Genomic DNA, 24,754 nt, shown 5'->3' on the forward strand with positions numbered 1-24,754 from the left:
TACACCGAAGGATCGCCACTTGGGTCCCTGTTGTAGTTTTGCCAGTTCGACATAGGAGAGGTTCTCCCGTATCGGGCTATGTTCAGTGAATCCCAGCACTCCCTGCATCTGCCTGCCTTTGTTCCATATTTTCTGGATCCGAGTAAGAGTGGGCGTCTGTTTTTTCCATTTATGGAACTTCTGTGCCTCTGGGCCCCTTGGAACAGTCTCCACTCCAGAGCCTATCAGCATCACTCTTGCCGATGATAAAGTAGGAGCAGCGCCAGTATTAAATACATGTAAAAAAAGAAACAATATACACAAATGTCCCAAAGTCCTTATAAAGCTGATGGAGAGGGAGGAGACCAGTCCAGATCATCCAGTCACCAATGTGCGTAGTGGGGAAGGCATGAAATCACCCAGTAGTGACAGCCAAAACTGCTTGCCAGAAAGTCTGACCCTCCTGTTACAGAGCGGTCAAACAGCGCTAGAACATTCAGGAAGCACTTGACATGAAAGATCCCTTTCAATTCCTCCAGCCTGTGATGACTCCCAGACTCTTAAATCCCAGGACTATGTTGGAGAACAACACATGCCTGAACCACTCTGAAGCTCCAACCGGAATGACACCACCTCAGGACAAAAGCAGGCCAATGGTGTAGTATGTACAAACAGGTGACTTTATTTAAAAAGTATTGAACTTACATAAAAGTAGACTCAAAAGGCATTTAAAGTAAAAACCGTGGTGTAGAAAGAGCGTGCTCCACATCAGAGTGCCTGGTCCGCCTTACGCGTATCGTCATACACTTGACATCAGAGGCGTGGCCGTCGGATGTAAGCACGCATCATAAAACCCCCGGCCCGGAAATGACATACCCGGAAGTAGTCTATTCCTGCGCTCCACCTAGCCCAGAGCAGCAACCAGCTAAACCGGAAGTGTCAGTCACTTAAGCAAACACAACCCGATATGCTGGAGCCGATCCTGAGCCAGAGAAAACGCTAATGGGGCCACAAATATTATAAAATAGAACATAACATATTGCAAAGCTCATATAAATTAAATAAATTAATATACATGAAAAACAATCCCGACCGTTTCAGTTTCTCCTTTATTACCACTTATTCCAAACAATATCGGGATGTAAAACGCATTTTTAAGAAGCATTGGGGAGTTCTCAGGAATGATGGGGTGTTGGGCCCCCGATTGCCTGAGACTCCTCCAGTGGTCTTTTGAGGGGTTCAATCTCTGCGTTTACAGATCGCTCCGAATGTTTTGGATAAGCCTAATCGTGTGTTCTCACTGTTTTTTTTCCTTATAGGAGGTGTGTGTGTGGTCTGCCAGATAAATGCTTTGTCTGGCAGGAGATTCTGTAACGTTCGGTCAACCACCACCTCCAAGGATTATGCAGTAAAGCCTTTTATCAGTTGTTCTTCTACCAACTTGGTATACCTCCTTCAATGTCCATGCGGGCTGCACTATCGGGACTTTGACTGTGAGAGTGAATGAACACCTTGGGAACATCAGAAGAGGTTTTCCCATCAGAAGAGGTTTTCCCAATCGCAGTGTGTCCAAGCATTACGCCAGGTGCCACAATAAGAACCCTGTTGGCACCAAGGTTTGGGCTATTGACAAGTTCACCCCCCACTGGAGAGGGAGTCATGTCCGGCGGGAAATTTCTAAATTGGAAACCCGCTGGATATATGACATGAAGACCTACTATCAGTGGGGTATGAACGTAGAGTGGAATGTAAATTGTCACATTAATAACAGTTGATCTGGTGTGGCAGCTTATGTTTTTTATTTATCCCATCATGTTTTTTTTTTAGAGACTTTATTTTTGATTGCCATTTATATTATATTTTTCATTTTCGGTTTTAATGATGCCCTGTTCCACTGTTTAGTGGCTCCATTAATGTCTTACTGCCCATATCTGGCCCCTTTTTTTTTTTTTTTAGCCTGGTTGTGCGCAGGATATAGATTGGTGCATATGAATTTGTTTTATGTATGCTTTAGAGTACATTTATGTTTTGTAATTATGTCCTATATTTTTATTTTGTGACCCTACTAATGTTTTCCATTTATTCCCATAATTGGCACAGGCATATCGATTGGTGGTGTGGGCTTAATTGACCGCCACTTCCGGTTTGTCTGTTTGCTATTCTTTGAGCCTGGCCGAATGTAGGGTATTGTTTTTCATGTATATTAATTTTTCATTTATATGAGCTTTGGAATATATGTTCCATTTTATAATATTTGTGGCCCCATTAGCGTTCTTCTTTTACCCATGTCTGGCTCCAGCATATCGGATTGTGCTGACATGTGGGGTTGTCACTTCCGGTTTAGCTGGTTGCTGTGCTGGGCTAAGTGGAGCGCAGGAATAGACTACTTCCGGATACGTCATTTCTGGGTCGGGTGTGTTTTTTATGATTCCTTTTTTCTTAATGTGTGCCCATATTCATAGTAATTTTATGCATATGAGTTTTGGGATGTACTATGTTTTATATTGCAAGATTTGTGGCCCCCATTAGCGATTTCTCTGGCTCAGGATCGGCTCCAGCATATCGGGTTGTGTTTGCTTAAGTGACTGACACTTCCGGTTTAGCTGGTTGCTGCTCTTGGCTAGGTGGAGCGCAGGAATAGACTACTTCCGGGTATGTCATTTGCGGGCGGGGGTTTTATAATGCGTGCTTACATCCGACGGCCACGCCTCTGATGTCAAGTGTATGACGATACGCGTAAGGCGGACCGGGCACTCTGATGTGGAGCACGCTCTTTCTACACTGCGGTTTTTACTTTACATGCCTTTTGAGTCTAAATTTATGTAAGTGCAATACTTTTTTAATAAAGTCGCCTGTTTGTACATACTACACCATTGGCCTGCTTTTGTCCTGAGGTGGTGTCATTCCGGTTGGAGCTTCAGAGATGTTCAGGCTTGTGTTGTTCTTCTTCATTGTCCTGGGATTTAAGAATCTGGGAGTCATCACAGGCTGGAGGAATTGAGAGGGATCTTTCATGTCAAGTGCTTCCTGAATGTTCTAGCGCTGTTTGACCGCTCTGTAACAGGAGAGTCAGACTTTCTGGCAAGCAGTTTTGGCTGTCACTACTGGATGATTTCATGCCTTCTCCACTACGCAAATTGGTGACTGGATGATCTGGACTGGTTTTCCTTCTCTCCTTCTTCAGCTTTATAAGGACTTTGGGACATTTGTGTATATTGTTTCTTTACACTTACATATATACTAGGGCTGCACGATATTGGGAAAAAAAGAACATTGCGATATTTCGTTTTCAGCGATATATATCGCAATATTTCTCTGGGTGGAATGCAGAAGACGGATTAGGCAGAGTCGGGACTCACAGTTGTGGTAGGAGGTAGAAAAACACAGCCCGACATGACATCTGTCCCACACGTTCCCTCTGTCGCCCTGGAGCTAGTTCTCTTGACGGACCGGTGAGCGTGGCACAGCGAACCCATCACGTGAGTAGCGGCACAGGGAACCAATCAGATGTGCAGGCACGCGTGATTAGTTAGCTGTGCATCTGCTCACGGCACGCTGCTCACCGCTGATTGTGTGGGACGGCTGCCAGCACTGTGAGTCGTCCTCCTCCCCCCGAGTCCCGACTTCTCCCTGCCTAGTGGTAAATATCGTGTCTTCGGCGATATGAATATCGCCCACGCCTGCAGAACGATAGTCGATATCATATCGACTATCGTTCAGCCCTAATATATACCTATTTATATGTATTTAATACTGGTGCTGCACCTACTTTATCATTATGGAATTGTAATCTACCTATAGAGCTGGCTGCCTATGTTATTACAACGTTTTGATTGCTCTGTGGGTTTATTGTGATTCTAAGCGCAGATATCTCTTCACCTTTTTTTTACTCTTGCTGATGAGCCCACCGGATCATGGGCCAAGAATCCCATCAGATGCTGCAGCTGAGCCACCATATAGTACAACAAGGGATTGGGCACTGCCAGTCCTCCACTGTTCTTGGGGTGTTGCAACTGTTCTAGTTTGATTTTGGGAGGGCCTGTATTCCACAGTAGGCGTCTAGAGAGGGTGTTAACCACCCTAAATATTTTCAAGTGAATTACTACCGGTGAGTGTTGTGAAGAAGATCTAGCAGCTGTGGCATCAATAACATTTTTATTAAGTTGGCTCTATCTGCCAGCGATAGTTTTGAGTTTGTTCCACGTGCTAATTTTATCCCGAAATCTGGATAATAGGGGGTACAGTGGGGATCGAAAGTTTGGGCACCCCAGGTAAAAATTTGTATTAATGTGCATAAAGAAGCCAAGGAAAGATGGAAAAATTTCCAAAAGGCATCAAATTACAGATTAGACATTCTTATAATATGTTAACAAAAGTTAGACTTTATTTCCATCATTGACACTTTCAAAATGACAGAAAACAAAAAAATGGCGTCTGCAAAAGTTTGGGCACCCTGCAGAATTTGTAGCATGCACTGCCCCCTTTGCAAGGCTGAGACCTGCCAGTGTCATGGATTGTTCTCAATCATCGTCTGGAAGATCAGGTGATGTCAATCTCAAAGGTTTTAAATGCCCAGACTCATCTGACCTTGCCCCAACAATCGGCACCATGGGATCCTCTAAGCAGTTGTCTAGAAAACTGAAAATAGTTGACACTCACAAAGCTGGAGAAGGCTATAAGAAGATAGCAAAGCGTTTTCAGATGTCAATATCCTCTGTTCGGAATGTAATTAAGAAATGGCAGTCATCGGGAAAAGGGGAAGTTAAAGCAAGATCTGGAAGACCAAGAAAAATATCAGACAGAACAGCTCGCAGGATTGTGAGAAAAGCAATTCAAAACCCACGTTTGACTGCACGATCCCTCCAGAAAGATCTGGCAGACACTGGAGTTGTGGTACACTATTCCACTATAAAGAGATACTTGTACAAAAAAAAAACCTCTTCTACGTCCTCACCACAAAAATCAGCGTTTGAACTTTGCAAATGAACATATAGACAAGCCTGATGCATTTTGGAAACAAGTTCTGTGGACCGATGAGGTTAAAATTGAACTTTTTGGCTGGAATGAGCAAAGGTACGTTTGGAAAAGAAGGGGCACAGAATTAATGAAAAGAACCTCTGTCCAACTGTTAAGCATGGGAGTGGATCAATCATGCTTTGGGGTTGTATTGCAGCCAGTGGCACAGGGAACATCTCACGAGTAGAAGGAAAAATGGATTCAATAAAATTTCCGCAAAATATGGATGATAACTTGATGCCATCTGTGAAAAAGCTGAAGTTAAAGAGAGGATGGCTTCTACAAATGGATAATGATCCTAAACACACCCCGAAATCCACGGGGGATTACATCAAGAGGCATAAACTGAAGGTTTTGCCATGGCCTTCACAATCTCCTGACCTCAACATAATTGAAAATCTATGGATAGACCTTAAAAGAGCAGTGCGTGACATTCAGCCCAGAAATCTCAAAGATCTGGAAGACTTTTGTAAGGAAGAATGGGCAAAGATACCTCAAACAAGAATGGAAAGACTCTTGGCTGGCTACAATAAGCGTTTACAAGCTGTGATACTTGCCAAAGGGGGCAGTACAAGATATTAACTCTGCAGGGTGCCCAAACTTTTGCAGACGCCATTTTTTTGTTTTCTGGTTTTCTGAAAGTGTAAATGATAAATAAAATCTAACTTTTGTTGACATATTATAAGAATGTCTAATCTGTAATTTGACGGCTTTTGGACATTTTTCCATCTTTCCTTGGCTTCTTTATGCACATTAATACAAATTTTTACCTGGGGTGCCCAAACTTTCGATCCCGACTGTATACATTTGATGATACGGTTTTTTGATAAATTACACAAATTGACATATATACTTTTTTAGACCGGAGTACCTTGTTCCCAATTTTCCCTTGAAGAAGGAATTTATATGTTCCAAAACATGGATATCTGCTTCCCTGACTGAACCTATGGTACATCTGTACGCTCACAAATGGTCAATAGTTTTACAACTTTATGTGATTGTCACTTTTTACTAATGTAAAATTCTGATTTTATAGTCGCATTACTTTTTTTTTTTTGCCTATAAAGTCCCAACTGAGGGTCCCTTTCTTTGAGTTCTACTCTGGATGAAGGAGCACAGGGGGGCACCTTTGCACAGCAGTATTGCCAGTCTAGGAGTAGGGGAGTGTTAGATGTACTAGCAAAATAAAATACACTAAACAAATTGATACCAAACTCCATCTAAAACCTTATGAACAGTTACAAAAAAAGTTTTCTTCCTTTTGGGATAAAGCCTTTACATAAAAGATGATCATTGTAAGCACCCATGTTAGTGGTCAATGCTTTGTCTCAACACTCTAGCCGCTACATTTGCAAGGCAGCTTGTTCTGTTGAAAAACTGACAGGGTCGAGGGTTAAATAAGGGAAAGAAAACCTAAAAAAGGAAAACCAATGCAGCCACCACATCTAAAAATCAGTAAGCTGCAATATACTCAATGTTTGCTTTTGTGTTTTAACCACTTCTGGACCAGGCCTTTTTCTGACAATTGTTTAGTTAAAATCATTTTTTTTGCAAGAAAATTACTTAGAACCCCCAAATATATATATATATATATATATATATATATATATATATATATATATATATATATAATTTATATTTTTTTAGCAGACACCCCAAGAGAATAAAATGGAGATAGTTGCAATATTTTTTATTACACCGTATTTGCGCACACAAATGCAATTTTTTGGGTTAAAAATTCAATTTTTTGAAGTAAAAATGAAAAAAACATTAAAGTTAGCCCAATTATTTTCCATAATGTGAAAGACAATGTTACGCCGAGTAAATAGATACCCAACATGTCATGCTTCAAAATTGCGCACGCTCGTGGAATGGCGACAAACGTTGGTACTTAAAAATCCCCATAGGCGACACTTTAAACATTTCTACAGGTTACAAGCTTAGAGTTAGAGGAGGTCTAGGGCTCAAATTATTGTTCTCGCTCTAAGGATCGCGGCGATACCTCACGTGTGGTTTAAACACCATTTACATATGTGGGCGCGACTTGCGTATGCGTTTGCTTCTGCGCGCAAGCTAACAGGGATGGTGCGCTTTAATTTTTTTTTTTTTTTATTTATGATCGTTTATTTTTACACTTTTTTTCTTCTAAAAAAAAAAAAAAAATGTGATCACAATTATTCCTATTCCAAGGAATGTAAACATCCCTTGTAATAGAAATAAGCATGACAGGACCTCTTTAATGTGAGATCTGGGGTCAAAAAGACCTCAGATCTCACATCTACACTAAAAAAGGGAAAAAAAAAAAAAGTATTTTTTTTTTTTCATGATGGAAAAAAAAAATGGGCTCTTTAAATCTGTTGCTTGGAAGCGACGTATGACGTCGCTCTGGTCCTCCAGGCCATAGAGTCGAGTGAGGGCCATCTTGCCCTCACTCGACTTCCTGCTTGAGGGGACTGTGGACCGGATCGTTTTCCCCGCTACCGATGAGCCCGGTAAGTGGGGAAAATGACCAGGAAGCGGCGGGCACCTCTCCCGCCGCCCATAAAGGTGAACCCGCAAGCAAAGGAAACCCATTTGGGTCCTCCACGTCACCAGAACTATTGTCCCCATTGAAATATTTTCCCTCTATTACTGAAACCCAAAATTTTGGGATTTTCTTTTACTTTCACTTTTGATGATAACGGTAGACAGGATAAGTAGAGAGGGCTCAACTATATCCAAAACTATAAAGTTTTGCCTTTAGTTATAATTTATGGCCACAGTCGCACGCTCCTCCAGTGCCTGGTCCTTCTCCTCTTTGTTTACTTCCTGCTGGAGTCCTTCCTTCAGGTGTCCACACACTGCCTGCATGATGTGGACACTTTGACTATCCAGTGTGGGGGTCTTTTTAGCTTCCAGAAGAGGACAAATGTCAACCTGAAGGCAGGGTTGGGAACTGATGGTTTCAGGCACATTGGCAGTGCTGGACTAGTGGTTCCAGGATGCCGAAACAATGTCAGCGAGGCACCTGGGTGGGGACTCAGGTGAGTATTAGCCTGTACCCTCTTTCGGGGATGCTGTAATTTCAATGCCTACGTAGTCGGTCCAGGGGTTTTGAAATCCCTGCTCTTCTCCCTCTTCTCTGTGCAGCAGTTCTGAGACAGACCAGAGCGATTGTGATTGGTCAGCACCATCACAGAGCATTGCTCTGATCCTTGCTGGAAAGTGAAGAGGGAGAATTGCAGGGTCCGGACCAATGGACAGGCTGCGTGGGCACTGACAGCCCAGCAGCCCCAGAGGGTAAGTACTACAGGGACTGAGGGGGGTGGAGAGGTTGTACAGTGTTTACCTTTTTTCTGTAAAGGTGAACTAACACAGTAACCGCTTGCTGCCGGCAAAACTTACTTATATGGTGGCACTGCTGCGCCTGTTCACAGACCTAGTACATGATCCAACACTTAGGGGTCTGGGGTGTGCATGTGCACAGCAGGTGACCTGCTCCTACTGTGATTATACACAGCGAGAACTGATCTGCGGATACTGCAGACTCTGTCTGCCGGCACCCGCCAATCATTTAGCACAGAGGCAGGCGGCAATCTACCTATGTAAACAAGGCAGATCACCGTTCTGTCAGTAAGGAAGATATGGATCCTGTGTTACTGCAAAGCAGGGTCACAGATCTATACCTCCCACAGTACAAAAGCACACTAGGCACACAGTTAACCCTTTGATTTCCCCTGATGTTTAACCTCTTTTCAGCCAGTGTCATTAGTACAGTGACAGGGCATATTTTTAGCACTGATCACTGTGTTAGCCACTGGTCCCCAAAAAGTGTCAGTTATTGTCTGATTGTCCGCCGCAATATCGCAGTCCCACAATAAGTCGCCGATCGCCACCATTCCTAGTAAAAAAAATTAAAATAAACAAACATCACATAGTTTGTATACGTATACGCTTTTTGGGATTTTTTTTACCAAAAATACGTAGTAGAATACATATTGGCCTAAATTGATAAAGAAGTTTGATTCTTTTACATTTTTTTATTTAATGTTTTTTATAGCAGAAAGTAAACCAAATATATATTTTTTTTCCCAAAATTGTTGGTCTTTTTTTGTTTTTAGCGCACAAAAACAAAATTGCCCAGTCATGAAGGGGGGTAAATCCTCCAGAGCTTAAGTGGTTAAGGGATTTAACATGCTACCTTGGCTTGAAAATGTCTTCTCACTTTAAAAAGAGTGCTAAAATAATGTCCTGACATGGATTTTAAGGGCTCATGCACACTGCAGTGACCTTTACAGGCATTTGAGCTTTTATTTCTCTGCCTAATAAGCTTGAAGACGCTTGTGCGCTTTCCTGTGTTTTTATTGCATGTTTTTGAGCTTTTTTTTCCCCCCACAAACCCTCCCCTCAGCTAATATTTCCAAATTATTATTTTTTTTGCGCCTTTTCACGCTTTTGTTTTTTCTTGGGTGTTTTTGGGCACTTGGCCATCTTTTCTGCTTGAAAGCTTCCTCTCAAAAACGTGTTTGGTGTTTTTTTTTTTTCTGTCTTTGAAGTGAAACTAAAGGCAAAACCTTTTTTTTTTTTTTTTTTAGGTTAGACTAGACAGAGTGGAGAGGTATTAGAACACCTGTCAGGTTTTTATTTCTGTCTGTACCCCCATTAGGGAGATTCACTCTCTCTATTTTTCCTGTTTACAATTCTGATTGAAAGTAAAAGAAAATCCCAAACTTTGGGTTGTCCCCAGAAAAGGAAGTGGGGAAATCTTCCAATGGGACACTAATTGGCGGTATCAAAGGAATTCACCTTAACTTGCAGGGATTTTCTCTCATTTCCTATTTGGCTATGGGACAGGAAGTGAAGGGAAATCGCCATAATGGGACACAGATGAAGCTTTTATAGCGATTACACCCAGCATTCTGACAGACAAAAAGAGGTGGGGGTGGGGTGAGTATGGCAAAGGTGGGGAGAGCTTCTCAAAACTTGTCACTTTGCTCATTCTGGGAAAAATGCAATGTTCTTTTGACAGGCCACCCCACACTCTTAGACTTGCCTTTGCTGCAGTCGCCACCACAAAAATACAGTGTATGATGGAGCATGTGGCCTTTTTGTTTGCCAGGATTTAGTGTTCAGGCCTAAACATCCAGAATTAAACAAGGGCTTTGGTAGATGAACAGAATGATGGGGAAGCGAGTAAAAGTGAATACAGGCGGTCGACAAACAAGATAGGGACTGTAGGTTTTTTCTTAAGTCTAATTTGTTTGTAAGATGGAACATGTACATTTTTTAAGTTTAGCTCCAGCCAAAATAATAATTACGTTTTTTGGATAGCATAGGAAGGCTTAACACCCCTGTACCATTAGTTTTGCTATCTGTACCCCTGTTCATAAGATTTCACCTCACTTTCTGTCCCAGTGACAACTGTATTTTGAAAATTTAGGGTTGTGGAAACAAGGGTTAGTGATAAAACGTCAGTGGAGACACCTTTGTTCCATGAGAAGTCTTACAGGAGTGAATTTCCCTTCCTAGGGGCAGTCTTAATTTCGTCGACTAAAACCGACTATAAAATGTTTTCGTCAACTAAATTAACACAATTTTAGTTGACTAAAATACAACTAAAACTAAAACAATTCAGATGACTAAAATACGACTAAATGCGACTAAAACTAAAATGGCATTTTAGTCAAAAGACTATAACTAAAACTAAATAGAAATTTTCTGCCAAAATTAACACTGGTGCATGCTGAAAGCTTAATACCACCATAAATAATAACATATTCGATTTTTCAATCCAGGACCAGCAGTAGTATGAGTTTGGAAATTGTAGAGAAATGCTTAAATAATGCATTACAAATTACAATTGAACTACACCCATTCGATTATAGATGACTAAAATGAGTTTTAGTCGACTAAAATGTACTGGAGTTTTAGTCGACTAAAATGTACTGGAGTTTTAGTCGACTAAAATGTACTGGAGTTTTAGTCGACTAAAATGTACTGGAGTTTTAGTCGACTAAAATGTACTGGAGTTTTAGTCGACTAAAATGTACTGGAGTTTTAGTCGACTAAAATGTACTGGAGTTTTAGTCGACTAAAATGTACTGGAGTTTTAGTCGACTAAAATGTACTGGAGTTTTAGTCGACTAAAATGTACTGGAGTTTTAGTCGACTAAAATGTACTGGAGTTTTAGTCGACTAAAATGTACTGGAGTTTTAGTCGACTAAAATGTACTGGAGTTTTAGTCGACTAAAATGTACTGGAGTTTTAGTCGACTAAAATGTACTGGAGTTTTAGTCGACTAAAATGTACTGGAGTTTTAGTCGACTAAAATGTACTGGAGTTTTAGTCGACTAAAATGTACTGGAGTTTTAGTCGACTAAAATGTACTGGAGTTTTAGTCGACTAAAATGTACTGGAGTTTTAGTCGACTAAAATGTACTGGAGTTTTAGTCGACTAAAATGTACTGGAGTTTTAGTCGACTAAAATGTACTGGAGTTTTAGTCGACTAAAATGTACTGGAGTTTTAGTCGACTAAAATGTACTGGAGTTTTAGTCGACTAAAATGTACTGGAGTTTTAGTCGACTAAAATGTACTGGAGTTTTAGTCGACTAAAATGTACTGGAGTTTTAGTCGACTAAAATGTACTGGAGTTTTAGTCGACTAAAATGTACTGGAGTTTTAGTCGACTAAAATGTACTGGAGTTTTAGTCGACTAACATGTACTGGAGTTTTAGTCGACTAAATACGACTAAGGCTCCGTTCACATGTCAGCGTATGGATCGCGAGCAGAACCGCCCCGGTTCCGCCGCGATCCGGAGATTATTGCAAATCGCGGGACGCCTGTGCGTTGCCCGTTTGATTTGCAATAGCCCCCCAAACGCTGAGCGATGTTGCCGCGATTTCCGCGTACAAGTACAAGAGCTTCTTTGGAGCGTATTGCGTCCCGCGATTTTTTTTGCGCGATGTTACCGCGATTTCGGCAGGCGGAAATCGCGGCAACATCGCTCAGCGTTTGGGGGGCTATTGCAAATCAACGGGCAACACACAGGCGTCCTGCGATTTGCAATAATCTCCGGATCGCGGGCGGAACCGCGGCGGTTCTGCCCGCGATCCATACGCTGACATGTGAACGGAGCCTTAAACACTCGCAGAAGACTAAAATTGGACTAAAACTAAAATGCCATTTTAGTCCTAAGACTAAAACTAAATTGAAATTTGCTGCCAAAATGAACACTGCCTAGGGGTAGATTTCTCCTCACTTCCTGTTGTCTCCCTCCGTTTGTAAGAAGGAGTCGTTTGTAAGTCAGATGTTTTTAACCCGGGGACCGCCTGTAGTCTCCTCCTGGTTTTGAACAAAAAGAAAAAAAATGAATCCTGTATGGCCGGCTTTAGGGGTTGTTGTACACAGGTTTTGATGTTAGATTGTAATTAGTTTACGTACTTTGCTTCATAGCTGCTATTCAGATGCTGCGTACGAGAGCATTCAAAAATGCAACAGAAATGACTGTGTACACTTGGGTGGAAGTGGCAGCACACTGTTGATAAACTAAAGAGAAGCGTGTTACAATAGTCAAAATAGATGTAAATATTAACCACTTGCCGACCGCCAGACTACCTCAGTCGCGCGCCTTTGGTGCTGGAGGGCGAGCGCTGGGGATGCTGATGCACGGGGCTGGCGGCACCGATTGCGGCTGGCCATCCGTGATCGCTCCCCGCTGAGAGAGAAGAATGGTCAGCTGTTGTATGCACAGTCTACCGTTCTTATCTCTGAAATGATCACAGAGCGCAGAGGTCTCTGGTCATTTCACAAGCCCCTCCCCCCACAGTTAATAAATACTCTCTAGTCTGTCATTTAACACTTTGATCACCCACTAGGTTAACCCCTTCCCTGCCAGTGTCGTTTGTCACAGTATAAGAATTAATTGGGTTATAGCGCCATAACCCAATTCTTATGTATTACCAACTTCCTCTAGGTTCAAGGAGACGGGTAGGCAGCAGCTCTATTAATATACTTATATCCATACCTTTTGTGCGGGATCAAAATATAAATGTTTATCATTAAAAAACAGTAACTGCATATTTTTAGCACCGATTTCTGTAGTAATGCTGGTCCCCCCAAAAGTGTCAAAAAGGTCAGTTAGGGGTCCGATCTGTCTGCCGCAATGTTGCAGTCCCGCTAAAAATCTCAGATCGCGGCCATTACTAGTATAAAAAAAAAAAAAAAAAAGGAAAAATTACATAAATCTTTCCCCTAGTTTGTAGACGCGATAACTTTTGCATAAATCAATCAAAATGCGCTTATTGCGTTTTTTTTTTTTTACCAAAAATATGTAGCAGAATACAAATTGGCCTAAAAGGATGAAAAAATATGATTTTTTTTATTTATTTTTTTTGGGAATGTTTTATAGCAGAATGTGTAAAATATTTTTTTGTTTTTTTTTTCAGAATTGTTGCTATTTTTAGCGCAAATAATAAAAATCGCACAGGTGATCAAATACCACCAAAAGAAAGCTCTATTTGTGGAAAAAAAAGGACATCAATTTTATTTCGGTACAGCGTTGCATGACTGCGCAATTTTCTGTTAACCACTTAAGCCCCGGAGGATTTTCCTGCTAAAAGACCAGGGGGTATTTTGCGATTCGGCGCTGCGTGACTTTAACAGACAATTGCGCGGTCGTGTGACGCTGTACCTAAACGAATTTGACGTCCTTTTTTTCCCACAAACAGAGCTTTCTTTTGGTGGTATTTGATCACCTGTGCGATTTTTTGATCACGCGCTTTAAACAAAAAAATAGCGACAATTTTGCAAAAATAGCAATATTTTTCACATTTTTTTATATGAAATTCCCCCAAAAAAAAGTAAAAATCAAAATTTTTTAACATTTTCAGCCAATTTGTTTTATCCTACCTATGTTTGGTAAAAAAAATTGCAAAAAGCGTATTTTTATTGGTTTGCGCAAAAGTTATCGCGTTTACTAACAAAGGGAAAGATTTTTGTCATTTTTGTTGTTTTTTTTTTTAACGAGTAATGGCGGCGATCTGCGATTTTTTTTTTTTTTGCGGTACTGCGACATTGCGGCGGACAGATCGGACCCTTGACTGACATTTTTGACACTTTTGGGGTTACCAGTGACATTTCTACAGTAATCAGTGCTATACATATGCACTGTTACTGTAAAAATACACTGGTAGTGAAGGGGTTAACTTTATTTGGGAGGGAGGGGCTGTGTGTGTCCCTAGGGGCGTGCTTTCTACTGTGATTGGCTGTGGCTTGAGCTGTAAGGACACTGATCAACGGATCTACATAGTAGATCCATGTGATCAGTGTCTTTACAGCGAGGAGAATGACAGGTGGCTTGTTTACACAAGCTGCTTGACATTCTCCCTCTCCCCCGCCGATCGCCGAGTGACCGGCGGACATCGGGTCCGCTGGTCACACGCGCGGGGGGGTCCGTGACCGCGCGGGAGCGCGCTCGCTCCCCAGACCCTCCCAGGCTAGTGACTTTAATTAACGTCACTCTGCCTGGCAGGGGCTGACCGCCGCAGTAAATCTACTTGCGGCGGTCGGCAAGCGGTTAAAGGAACGCAGTTCCGAATCGCAAAAAATGGCCTGTCATTGAGGGGGCAAATCCTTCCGGTCCAGAACTGGTTAAAGGAGTTGTAAAGTCAACAGGTTTTTTTTTTTAATCTTAATGCATTCTATGCATTAAGATAAAAAGTCTTTGGCGTGAAGCAGCCTCCCCAGCATCCCCTAATACTTGCCTGAGCCCCATCAATGTCCTTCAATGTCGAGTCCCTCGGGACTCTCCCCCCTGATTGACTGAGACACAGCTGCAGGGCCATTGGTTCCCACGGCTGTCTGTTATTTTGCCAATCAAGAGAGAGAGGCGGCGGGTCCGATCAGCAGCTCCGTGTCTTAATGGACACATGGAGCTTCAGCTTGGCTGGGGTGCCCCCATAGCAGTGGCGGCCGGTGTGTTGGGGCACAGAGGCGTCGCCCCCCCATCCATGTGTCCGGCCCCCTAATCTGCATGCAGGGGCGCCGGATGCATGGAGCTTAATGGGGATTTTTTGTTTTTTTACATCACCTAATTAGAGCCAGAGGCTCTAATAGGGCGATGCAAAGGGTGGGCTCGGGGCGCAGAGCAGTGCGTCCTGAGCCCACCCATTGTGTGACAATAGCGAATGAAAATTCGCTATTGCCACACTGATCCTCCTCCTGGCCAATCAGGAAGCGCGTCCGATACGCGCCTCCTAATTGGCCGCAAGGCAAACCCTTTGCCATTGGCCGAGGAGGAGGCGGGACCGGAAGGACTCGTGGAGACGCGCCGTGGGACAGAGTGAGGAAAAGCTGCCGGGACTGAAGAGGAGCCGCCGTCAGGTAAGTGCATTGGTCTGGGGGGCGGGGGGCACGCTGTGGCGCTCTGCATTGATTGGGGACAATGCTGTGGCGCTCTGCAATGATTGGGGACAATGCTGTGGCGCTCTGCAATGATTGGGGACAATGCTGTGGCGTTCTGCAATGATTGGGGACAATGCTGTTGTGCTCTGCATTGATTGGGGACAATGCTGTGGTGCTCTGCATTGATTGGGGACAATGCTGTGGCGCTCTGCATTGATTGGGGACAATGCTGTGGCGCTCTGCATTGATTGGGGACAATGCTGTGGCGCTCTGCATTGATTGGGGACAATGCTGTGGCGCTCTGCAATGATTGGGGGCACACTGTGGCACTCTGCATCGATTGGGGGCACACTGTGGCACTCTGCATCCATTGGGGGCATGCTGTGGCACTCTGCATTGATTGGGGGCAATGCTGTGGCATTCTGCGTTGATGGGGGCATGCTGTGGCACTTGGCATTGATTGGGGGCACGCTGGTCACTCATTTTTCTGTTTGCGCCCCCCCAAAAATTTTGAGCACCAGCCGCCACTGCCCCATAGCAAGCTGCTTGCTGTGGGGGCATTCGACAGGAGGGAAGGCAAGGAGGAAAGATTGAGGAGACAGAACACCACTATACCCGTGGATCCTATGATCGTTAGTCAGCTATAAGCTATACTCTGGATTGGAGAGTGTATTCCCAACGCCTAGTTAATCTTGCATCTGGTAAGAGGCTCTTGTGTGCTCACACGCTGGGTGAAGGTGTATGGGAATATATGCAAATTTGGTTCATGTGGAACATTCACGCTATATATATATATATATATATATATATATATATATATATATATGTGTGTGTGTGTGTGTATATATATATGTATGTATGTGTATATATATATATATAATCTGGTAAGAAGATTAACCTGCTGGTGGTGGGGATCGTCTCACGCGGATGTCACATTTTTTGAATTGAGTTTTTAGCACTGCATATTATCACAGAAGTCTCACGAGGAATATCAATATTTTACACGTTGTTTGTATTTTCATGGACTATCTGTTTGGACATTTTTTCACATATATGATTTATTTGTTCACCGCATTTGCACTTTGTCATATTGTGTTACAGGATTATGTTCCTTTATGTTCATTGATTCAGGACACATCTTAAGTTTAGCGCACCAATCTATTATTTCACATTTACACTAAGGCACAGTTTCTTGGTAGTGGCTTTATTACATTTTATCAGCGCACCCTTTATTTTTAACAATATGCAGCATTGATGGGCACTGATAGATTGTCACTGATATGTGGCACTGATAGGTAGCACTGATATGCAGTATTGGTGGGCACTGATAGGTACTGATAGGTGGCACTGATGGGCAAAAATGGGCACTAATAGATGGCAATGATGGGCACTGGTGGGCAGGACTGATAGGGAGGGCACCACTGGCAGGCTCTCTGAGCCCTGATTGCCATCCCTGGTGGCCATGGTGGGCAACCCTGGTGGTCATGGGTGGGCATCCCTGGTCGCTCTAGTGGCACCCCCCAAGGGTCTGCACTGGTAATCAATGCTCCGATTACCAGCACAGACCTCCCCTGTCAGGAGAGCTGCAGATCGGCTCTCCTCTACTCGTGCCTATCAGGCACGAACTGAGGAAAGCTGATCAACGTCTCTTCCTAATTACTATGTGACCAGCTGTGATTGGAAACTGTTGGTCACTTGGTAAAGAGCCTACGTCACCGAGATTGGAGATGCGGTGTGTCAGAGTAACACACCGCAGGACCGATCGGGGGCGCGCAGAGCGCATTATCCTGCACGACATCATATGACGTTGGGTCAGGATAATGCAACCACTTTCCCACCACCAGCGGGAAGTGGTTAATGACCAGGCCATTGGATCAGAGCTGAGCGCTAGGACCAGTCATCACCTGGTAGGCCAGACACTGCTTGATGGCCTATTTTAGGCCTGGTTCATAGAGTCTGTATTAGAGCTGCACGATTAATCGTATGAAAATCGCGATCTTGATTCACCCCCCCCTGACGATCTAAACCTGACATATGCACGATTCTTTGCATAGCAGAGAGAACAGCTGTGGAAAAAAAAAAAAAAAGCCTCCCGGTGTTCCGTGAGAATTACCTACCCGTGAGAAAAACCTACCCTCGTCACTTCCGGTTGCACGGCACTGTTTGTAATGCGGCATTTACATTAAAACAGCTGGGCTGCAATACGAGTGATCTCCACTCCTATCCCTGTCACTTCCCTCATCTCGGCTAGTAAATATAAAAGCGGCGGCGGGTGTATGAAAAGATAAATCACAGAGCCGCCAGCCGCTTTTATATTTACTAGCCGAGATGAGGGAAGTCACAGGGACAGGAGCGGAGTTGACTCATATTGCAGCCGAGATGTTTTAATGTAAGCGCGGCGTGGGTAGGTTTTTTTCAGGGATCAGTGATAATTTCATTCTAGTGCGCATGCGCACTACTCAGCTCCTCAGCTGTTACATTAGGTTGCCGGGGTTGTGAGCATGCGCACTGCTGCGCTGCTCAGCTGTTCCTGGCCGGAAGTGACGAGGGTAGGTTTTTCTCACGGGGTAGGTAATTCTCACGTTACAGCGGCAAACGCCTATCAGCATCAGTCTCCCAGTAACTATAAACAAAATGATTACATTGTATCTTTTCCTTCCCTCTGCCAGGGAGAAAGGAAGTTTAACCTCTTAAAGACTAGACCTTTTTCTGATACTTGTTGTATGCAAGTTAAAATCCGTTTTTTTTGCTAGAAAAGTACTTAGAACCCCCAAACATTTTATATATTTTTTAGCAGAGACCCTACAGAATAAAATGGCGATTATTGTAATATTTTATGTCACACTGTATTTGCGCAGCAGTCTTTCAAACGCAATTAATAGACTTTAATGAATAAAAAAAAAAAAACGTAACAGTAAAGTTATCTCAATTTTTTTTATAATGTAAAAGATGTTACACAGAGAATCGTGATCTTTATTCCAAGCTAAAAAATCGTGATTCTCATTTTGGCCAGAATCGTGCAGCTCTAGTCTGTACTGACTGACTATATAATAATGTGCAAAAGTGAACCAAAGTCCTTAGATTCAGCAATGAAATTGAAGTGAGGTAGAAATTTAATAATTTAAATGTAATTATTGAATACCGTAATAATACCGTATACCGTGGCAAAACCCTAATCAATTGCAGCATGAAAATCTGATATCGTCACATGCCTACGCTATGGAGACTTTTAATTACCGTAGTCTGTCACCATTCCAGGAGTGTATGCAATTTTAAACCGTAACATGTTAGGTATCTGTTTACTCGGCGTGACATCATCTTTCACAATAACAGTATACAAAATAATCGGGCTAACTTTAGCGTTTTTTAAATTCAGTGACATGTATTGTATCCCAAAAAAATTGCGTTTGAAAGACCACTGCGCAAATACTGCGTGACAAATAATATTGCAACAACCGCGATTTTATTCTCCAAAGTGAGTACACCCCTCACATTTTGTAAATATTTTATTATATCTTTTCATGTGACAACATGAAGGTGGATGAGGGAATCCTCCCCGTTGAGCTATTGTTTTCTGACAGTGGGGAGACTTCCCCCACCATCAGAATACACTGATCAGCGCTTCCGTCTGCGGTTTTAATGGAACAAGGGATTTTTCATTGGCAATTCTATGCATTACCGTTAATCATCTTGACCCTACTAATACTAGCTGAAATTGTCTCATCTGCTTCCTCAAGGATTTTTTCGAATTCCTTTTTTAACCACTTGCCGACCGCCGCACGACTATTTACTGCGGCGGTCAGCCCCTCGCGTCTCTAGCCTGTGAGGGTCTATGGAGCGAGCGCACGCCCCCGCGTGGACACGGACCCCCCCCCCCGCGTGTGTGACCGGCGGACCCGATGTCCCCCGGTCACTCGGCGATCGTCGGTGCAGAGGGAGAAAGGCAGGCGGCTAATGTAAACAAGCCGCCTGTCATTCTCCCCTGTGTATGAATGGTGATCATACAGTTTTACTATGTAGGACCGTTGATCACTGTTCATACACCTCAAGCCACAGCCAATCACAGTTAGAATCACGCCCCTAGGGACACACACAACCCCTCCCTCTCAAAAAAAAGTTAACCCCTTCACTGCCAGTGTAATTTTACAGTAACCGTGCATATGTATAGCACTGATTACTGTAGAAATGTCACTGGTAACCCCAAAAGTGGCAGTCAAGGGTCCGATCTGTCCACCGCAATGTGGCAGTACCGCAAAAAAAAATCGCAGATTGCCGCCATTACGCGTTAAAAAAAAACAACAAAAATGACAAAAATATTTCCCTTTGTTAGTAAACGCGATAACTTTTGCGCAAACCAATCAAAATACGCTTTTTGCGATTTTTTTTTTTTTTTTTTGCCAAACATATGTAGCATAAAACAAATTGGCCAAAAATGTTAAAAAATTTAGATTTTTAAATTTTTTTGGAGGGGAATTTCATGTAAAAAAAATGTGAAAAATATTGTTGTTTTTGCAAAATTGACGCTCTTTTTTTGTTTATAGCGCATGATCAAAAAAATCGCACAGGTGATCAAATACCGCCAAAAGAAAGGTCTGTTTGTGGGAAAAAAAGGACGTCAAATTCGTTTGGGTACAGCGTTGCACGACCGCGCAATTGTCCGTTAAAGTCACGCAGTGCCGAATCGCAAAATAAACCCTGGTCAGGAAGGGGGTAAAATCTTCCGGGGCTTAAGTGGTTAAATGACCTTGTATATGGAAAAATAATAGTGTGTAACGAAATTATTTGCATGCATATATCGTATTTAACTGATCAGTATTTTATGACAAAGGGAAACTAGATTTGATGCGTTTGGTTTGCTAAATGGGCATGCATGTGTAATATGTTAATATTGTCTTTTATATAATGGTGGAAATTTGTTTGATGAAGGGTAATTTAAGTAAAACTGCAGTTTAAGTAAACTAGGGAATTGACTGATATTCCTTTGGTGGTGTCAAGTGCTGAAATGTTCTCCTGCCGTCCAGTTTACCATTTGCAGAGCTGTGATTGGAAATTGGCACTGAGCAGATAAACATTAAGATGTTTTGATGCTTTTCCCATTTATTCCACAAATGTTTCTTTTGAAATTCAAACAGAACAAACATCTATCAGCTGAACGAGACAGATATGCAATATCTAAATATAGCATTTTTTAGACATTTACATTTTGAAAGAACAAACATTTGCGTCATGTGCTTTTCTAAACACGGTCATAATTTTCTTGTTCACATAAAAGTATCACGGAAAAGTTTTCTGGGGTAAGTGGGTGTCGATTTTTTATTTTTTTTATTTTAACTGTTTATTTAATAAAATGGATGTGTTTTTTTTTTTCCTGCAGCTTCCAAAGTACTTGGCACAGCAGTGGGCGAAGGCAACGGGAAGGGGTGAAGTGGGAAAGCTGAGGATTGTCAAGTAAGTCTTTTTTGCTCAGTTCACATTTGTTAGTGATGTCAAGCCTTAGCTCTGAATATGGTTGAGGAGTTTTTGTGTTGCTTTTGTGTACCTTTTGGAGTGAATAATTCTATATTTACTTACATTGGCTTTCTCTTATGTTTAAAGTGGGACTGCGCTACATCTGAGAACCATGAATCAAAAACACTTTTTAATTTATTTATAATATGAAAAGTAAACGCACCCCTCCATCTACTTATCCATTTTGCTGAGAAATCACTTTGAAACACCCCCTTGCATTTCTGGTCGTGGCCCTCTTGAGTAAGGGAATGAGATTCATGTAGCATTTACTTGTTGGAATCCATCTGCCCTCAGTTCAGGCATGCAGGCATGAGGGTGTGCTTAACTTAGATCTCCTCCCCTTCTGAAGACGCCTGGGATCTATGCCATCACTTGCCTTGGCCTGGAAACCAGAAATGAACTGAAGAAATGTAAAAAAAAAAGTTTAAAACAATACTTTCCTATATATTTACTAATGCTAGCAGCATAAGGATTAAACGTAGTGAATGTTGATTGAAAGAGTAAAGTTTTATTTTAAGTGATGAGGTCACCAGTTTAATTGAATAAACACTGTAATTGTAAGATTAAAACAGTTCTCCTTTTAACACAACTTTACAGTTTATATCAACCACTTCTCCCTTAAAGTTATTGATATAAAACTATTTTTGGTTGGAAAAAGGTGTCCAGCTTCTAACCATTTTTTAAAAAATGCATTAGGCAGATAAAATTAGCAACTTTTAGTGGTCATGTCTTACCATGGCTTCAGCATAGATCTAATATATCTAATCGATATACAGCTGTCACGCGACCCGGATCTTTCCTAGCCTGTCTGCAGGGAAATATGAGCAGGAGGAGCTTCTAGTCCTCTACCAGAATAGAAAAACAGGCTTTGGAATACAGAGAAAAAATAATTAATATCAAACGGTTTTAAATTATCATAAAAATATATATTTGAAGTAAAATCTTTATTATTTTTTGGGAATAACAGGGATTGGGTGGATTTTTGCCAGCCACAGGCTGTGTTACACCCCTCCAGCCTGTGTCTTAGAATGAAAGGGAAGTGAAGCCTCTATCAATCTGCATGTAATATTCCACCCCCATTGTGTTTAGCTGATTAGTGGACATGGAGGAGGGAGGGAACTGTTATTTACACCCATATGTGTGACTCGTCACATGGGCGGTTCAGATGTGATAGGGAGGAAGTGCTCAGCATAGAAACTCACTGTGAGCATGTGCAGAGTTGCCACCACAGCTGCAAAATCCCTAACTGAATTGGGAGCATGAACAGAAGGTGGAGATTGAGAGCAGAAGGATCAACCAGGTTTTTTTTGCAGAATACAGAAAATGAAACTCATAGTGACCAAGTATTAACAGCATGCAATACACCATTTAATGATAGTTTTTTTATGATGTGGGTTTGGTGACACTTTGAGTAGGGGATAGCCATAGACATTGGGTAGGGAGTTCCAGAGGTTGGGAGAGGCTCTGGTGAAGTCCTTTATGCAAGCAGCGGGGAGGAAGACAGGGAAGCTAGAATGCAGGAGGTGTTTGAAGGATTGAAGTGGAAGGTTTGCTTAATAGTTAGAGATTAGGTTGATGATCTAACTGGGGCTGAGTTTTAGATGGCTTTTTAAGTTTTAGTTATTATTTTGGATTTTATTTGTTGGGCAATCTAAAGACAGTGGAGAGATTGGAGTGGGGAGAGCAAACACTAAGCGTTTGAAAAGTTAAGTCTGTCAGCTGCATTTATAAGAGAATGAAGGAGGGATAGCCTGTGTAGAGGTAGGGCAGTTACAAGAGATAACAAGTGAGATAATTTGTGTTTCCGAGGTAGCCAGCCAACACTGCCAATTCTTCTCAAATTTGTGGGGACGTCTCCTACTCAAATAGGTAGCTTTATATAATGGGAGCACTTTAACGGATTCTTTCCAGAATGACCGGGAAGGAGTAGCTTGCCTCTTCCAGTGTAGAAGAATAGCTTTGCGAGCATAAAATAGTGCGATAAGGTAACTAAGAAACCCGACAACACCCTTCCAGAAATCCTGTATCAGCGGGCAGAGCCAAAACACATGATCAAAGTCAGCTGGTGATGCCGTGCATCGCCAACACGCCGCAGAGCCCGAGCCGTAAATTGTGAACAGCCTAGCCGGGGTGTAATGGGCCCTATGAATGATCTTAAACTGTATATACCTTTCTTTGGCTGAGATCAGCATACTAAAGGGAAGTTCCCAAATGTCATCCCAATCGTCCCATTGTAAGTCAGGGACCACCGCGGTCCACCGGTCCCTGCAGCGCACCAACGCGAGCGGCCTCTGCCCAAAAGGTTCTCTGTAAGCTTCCGATAGGGTTTTTTTTTTTCGGCTCTATCCTGCCGTTCGCCTTATCTGGTTGTTCATAGGGATAAGGTTGTTCTGCGACCCAACCAGTCTTTTCTCCCTAAGGTGGTGTCTGCCTTCCACCTCAATGAGGATATTGTTTTGCCTTCGCTTTGTGCGAAGCCTAAGCATCCCAAGGAATTTGCTTTGCATTCATTGGATGTGGTTCGGGGGGTCAGGGTTTACATGTCAGCCACGGAATCCTTTAGGACGTCTTGATTCCTTCTTTGTCCTTCCTGAGGGATCTCGGAAGGGTTCAGCTGCGTCCCCTGCAACCATTGTGAAATGGATCAGACAGACTGTTGTTCAGGCCTATTCACTCAAGGGTCAGGTGCCTCCTTTCCCTGTGAGGGCACATTCTTCTAGGGGCTTGAGTGCCTCTAGGGCTTTTCGCCATCAGGCTTCTGTGGCTCAGGTGTGTAAAGCAATGACCTGGTCGTCTGTGCACACTTTCACAATATTCTACAAGATTGACATGATGGCATCTTAGGATGCCTCCTTTGTCCGCAGGGTTTTGAGCGCTGCGGTTTGTTGAAGAGACATGTTTTCTCTTCCATGGGTGTTTTTTTGTTATTCTGGGGTAGCTCCTGTTGGTTGAGCTTTGGTTTGCCCAGTTGGCCACTTTTTGTTCTGGCCTTGTTGGCATGTTACCGTTTTGTTGGTTGCGTCTTTTCCCACCCCTCACACCTGCACTGCTTTGGGACATCCCAATAGTTAAGAATGCTTGGAAGGGCTGTGTCTGTCAGAGGACGTAAGAGAAAATAGAATTTTTGTAAGAACTTACCGTAAAATTCTTTTCTCTGAGTCCTCTGACAGACGTAGCCACCGCCCCTCTATCTTGGGGTTGGTTGTCTTCCTGTACTGCTTGCTATGAAACTGAATAGTAGCTCTGAGTGTCTGAGGGTAATGTCTAAAGGGACAGCCCCTAAGGTGTGTCTTAAGCAAAAGCTTTTAATTAAGTTTTCACTACCTAGCCTGCTCCTGTAGATGGCACCATTACCCAATAGTGAAGAATACTTGGAAGGGCTGCTTCTGTCAGAGGACTCCGAGAAAATAATTTTACGGTAAGTTCTTACAAAATTTTCTATTTCTCTTACGTTCTCCGACAGTCGCCGCCACTTCATAAGCTTCACTAATGGGGTAATTGACCTTTGCTCCGCAGGAGTAGCTAGGCAACAAGATTTGTTAATATCAAAGCTTTTAGCATATCACACCCCTAGGGGTGGTCCCCTCAGTCAATACCTCCCTGCTTCCTGCATTCTCAACTAAGTTTCTAATGCCTAGCTTAGGAGTAGCTGGCTGATCCTGTGCTGGGGCTTTCAGTCTCAGCCTTCTATCCTCTTTTTGATTTTATTTTGAGTATTTTTCTCTTTCTTTTACTTAGCTGTTCTTTTTCTCAGCATTAGTTTAGTTTCTTCGGATGAAGATGATCTTACGGAGCTGGGTCTCGGACTGGCCGCCCTGGATCCCAGGGTTCAGGACCAGGGGCTTCCCAGCCTGCCATCGAGCGTTC

The 24,754-nt window shown here is 42.7% G+C and overlaps 1 protein-coding gene across 1 annotated transcript in view; it reads left to right on the forward strand.

Annotated features, from left to right (window-relative positions):
• Window positions 1-24,754, forward strand: part of GTF2F2 (general transcription factor IIF subunit 2) — a 501,983-nt gene that overhangs the window by 11,325 nt on the left and 465,904 nt on the right. The window contains exon 2 of the mRNA XM_082244661.1: window positions 20,754-20,827. Coding sequence (XP_082100787.1) covers window positions 20,754-20,827 — 74 coding nt within the window. The remainder of the gene's footprint in view (window positions 1-20,753; window positions 20,828-24,754) is intronic.

This window comes from Pelophylax lessonae, assembly GCF_965119305.1.
Source record: "Pelophylax lessonae genome assembly, chromosome: 2".
Taxonomy (NCBI): domain Eukaryota; kingdom Metazoa; phylum Chordata; class Amphibia; order Anura; family Ranidae; genus Pelophylax; species Pelophylax lessonae.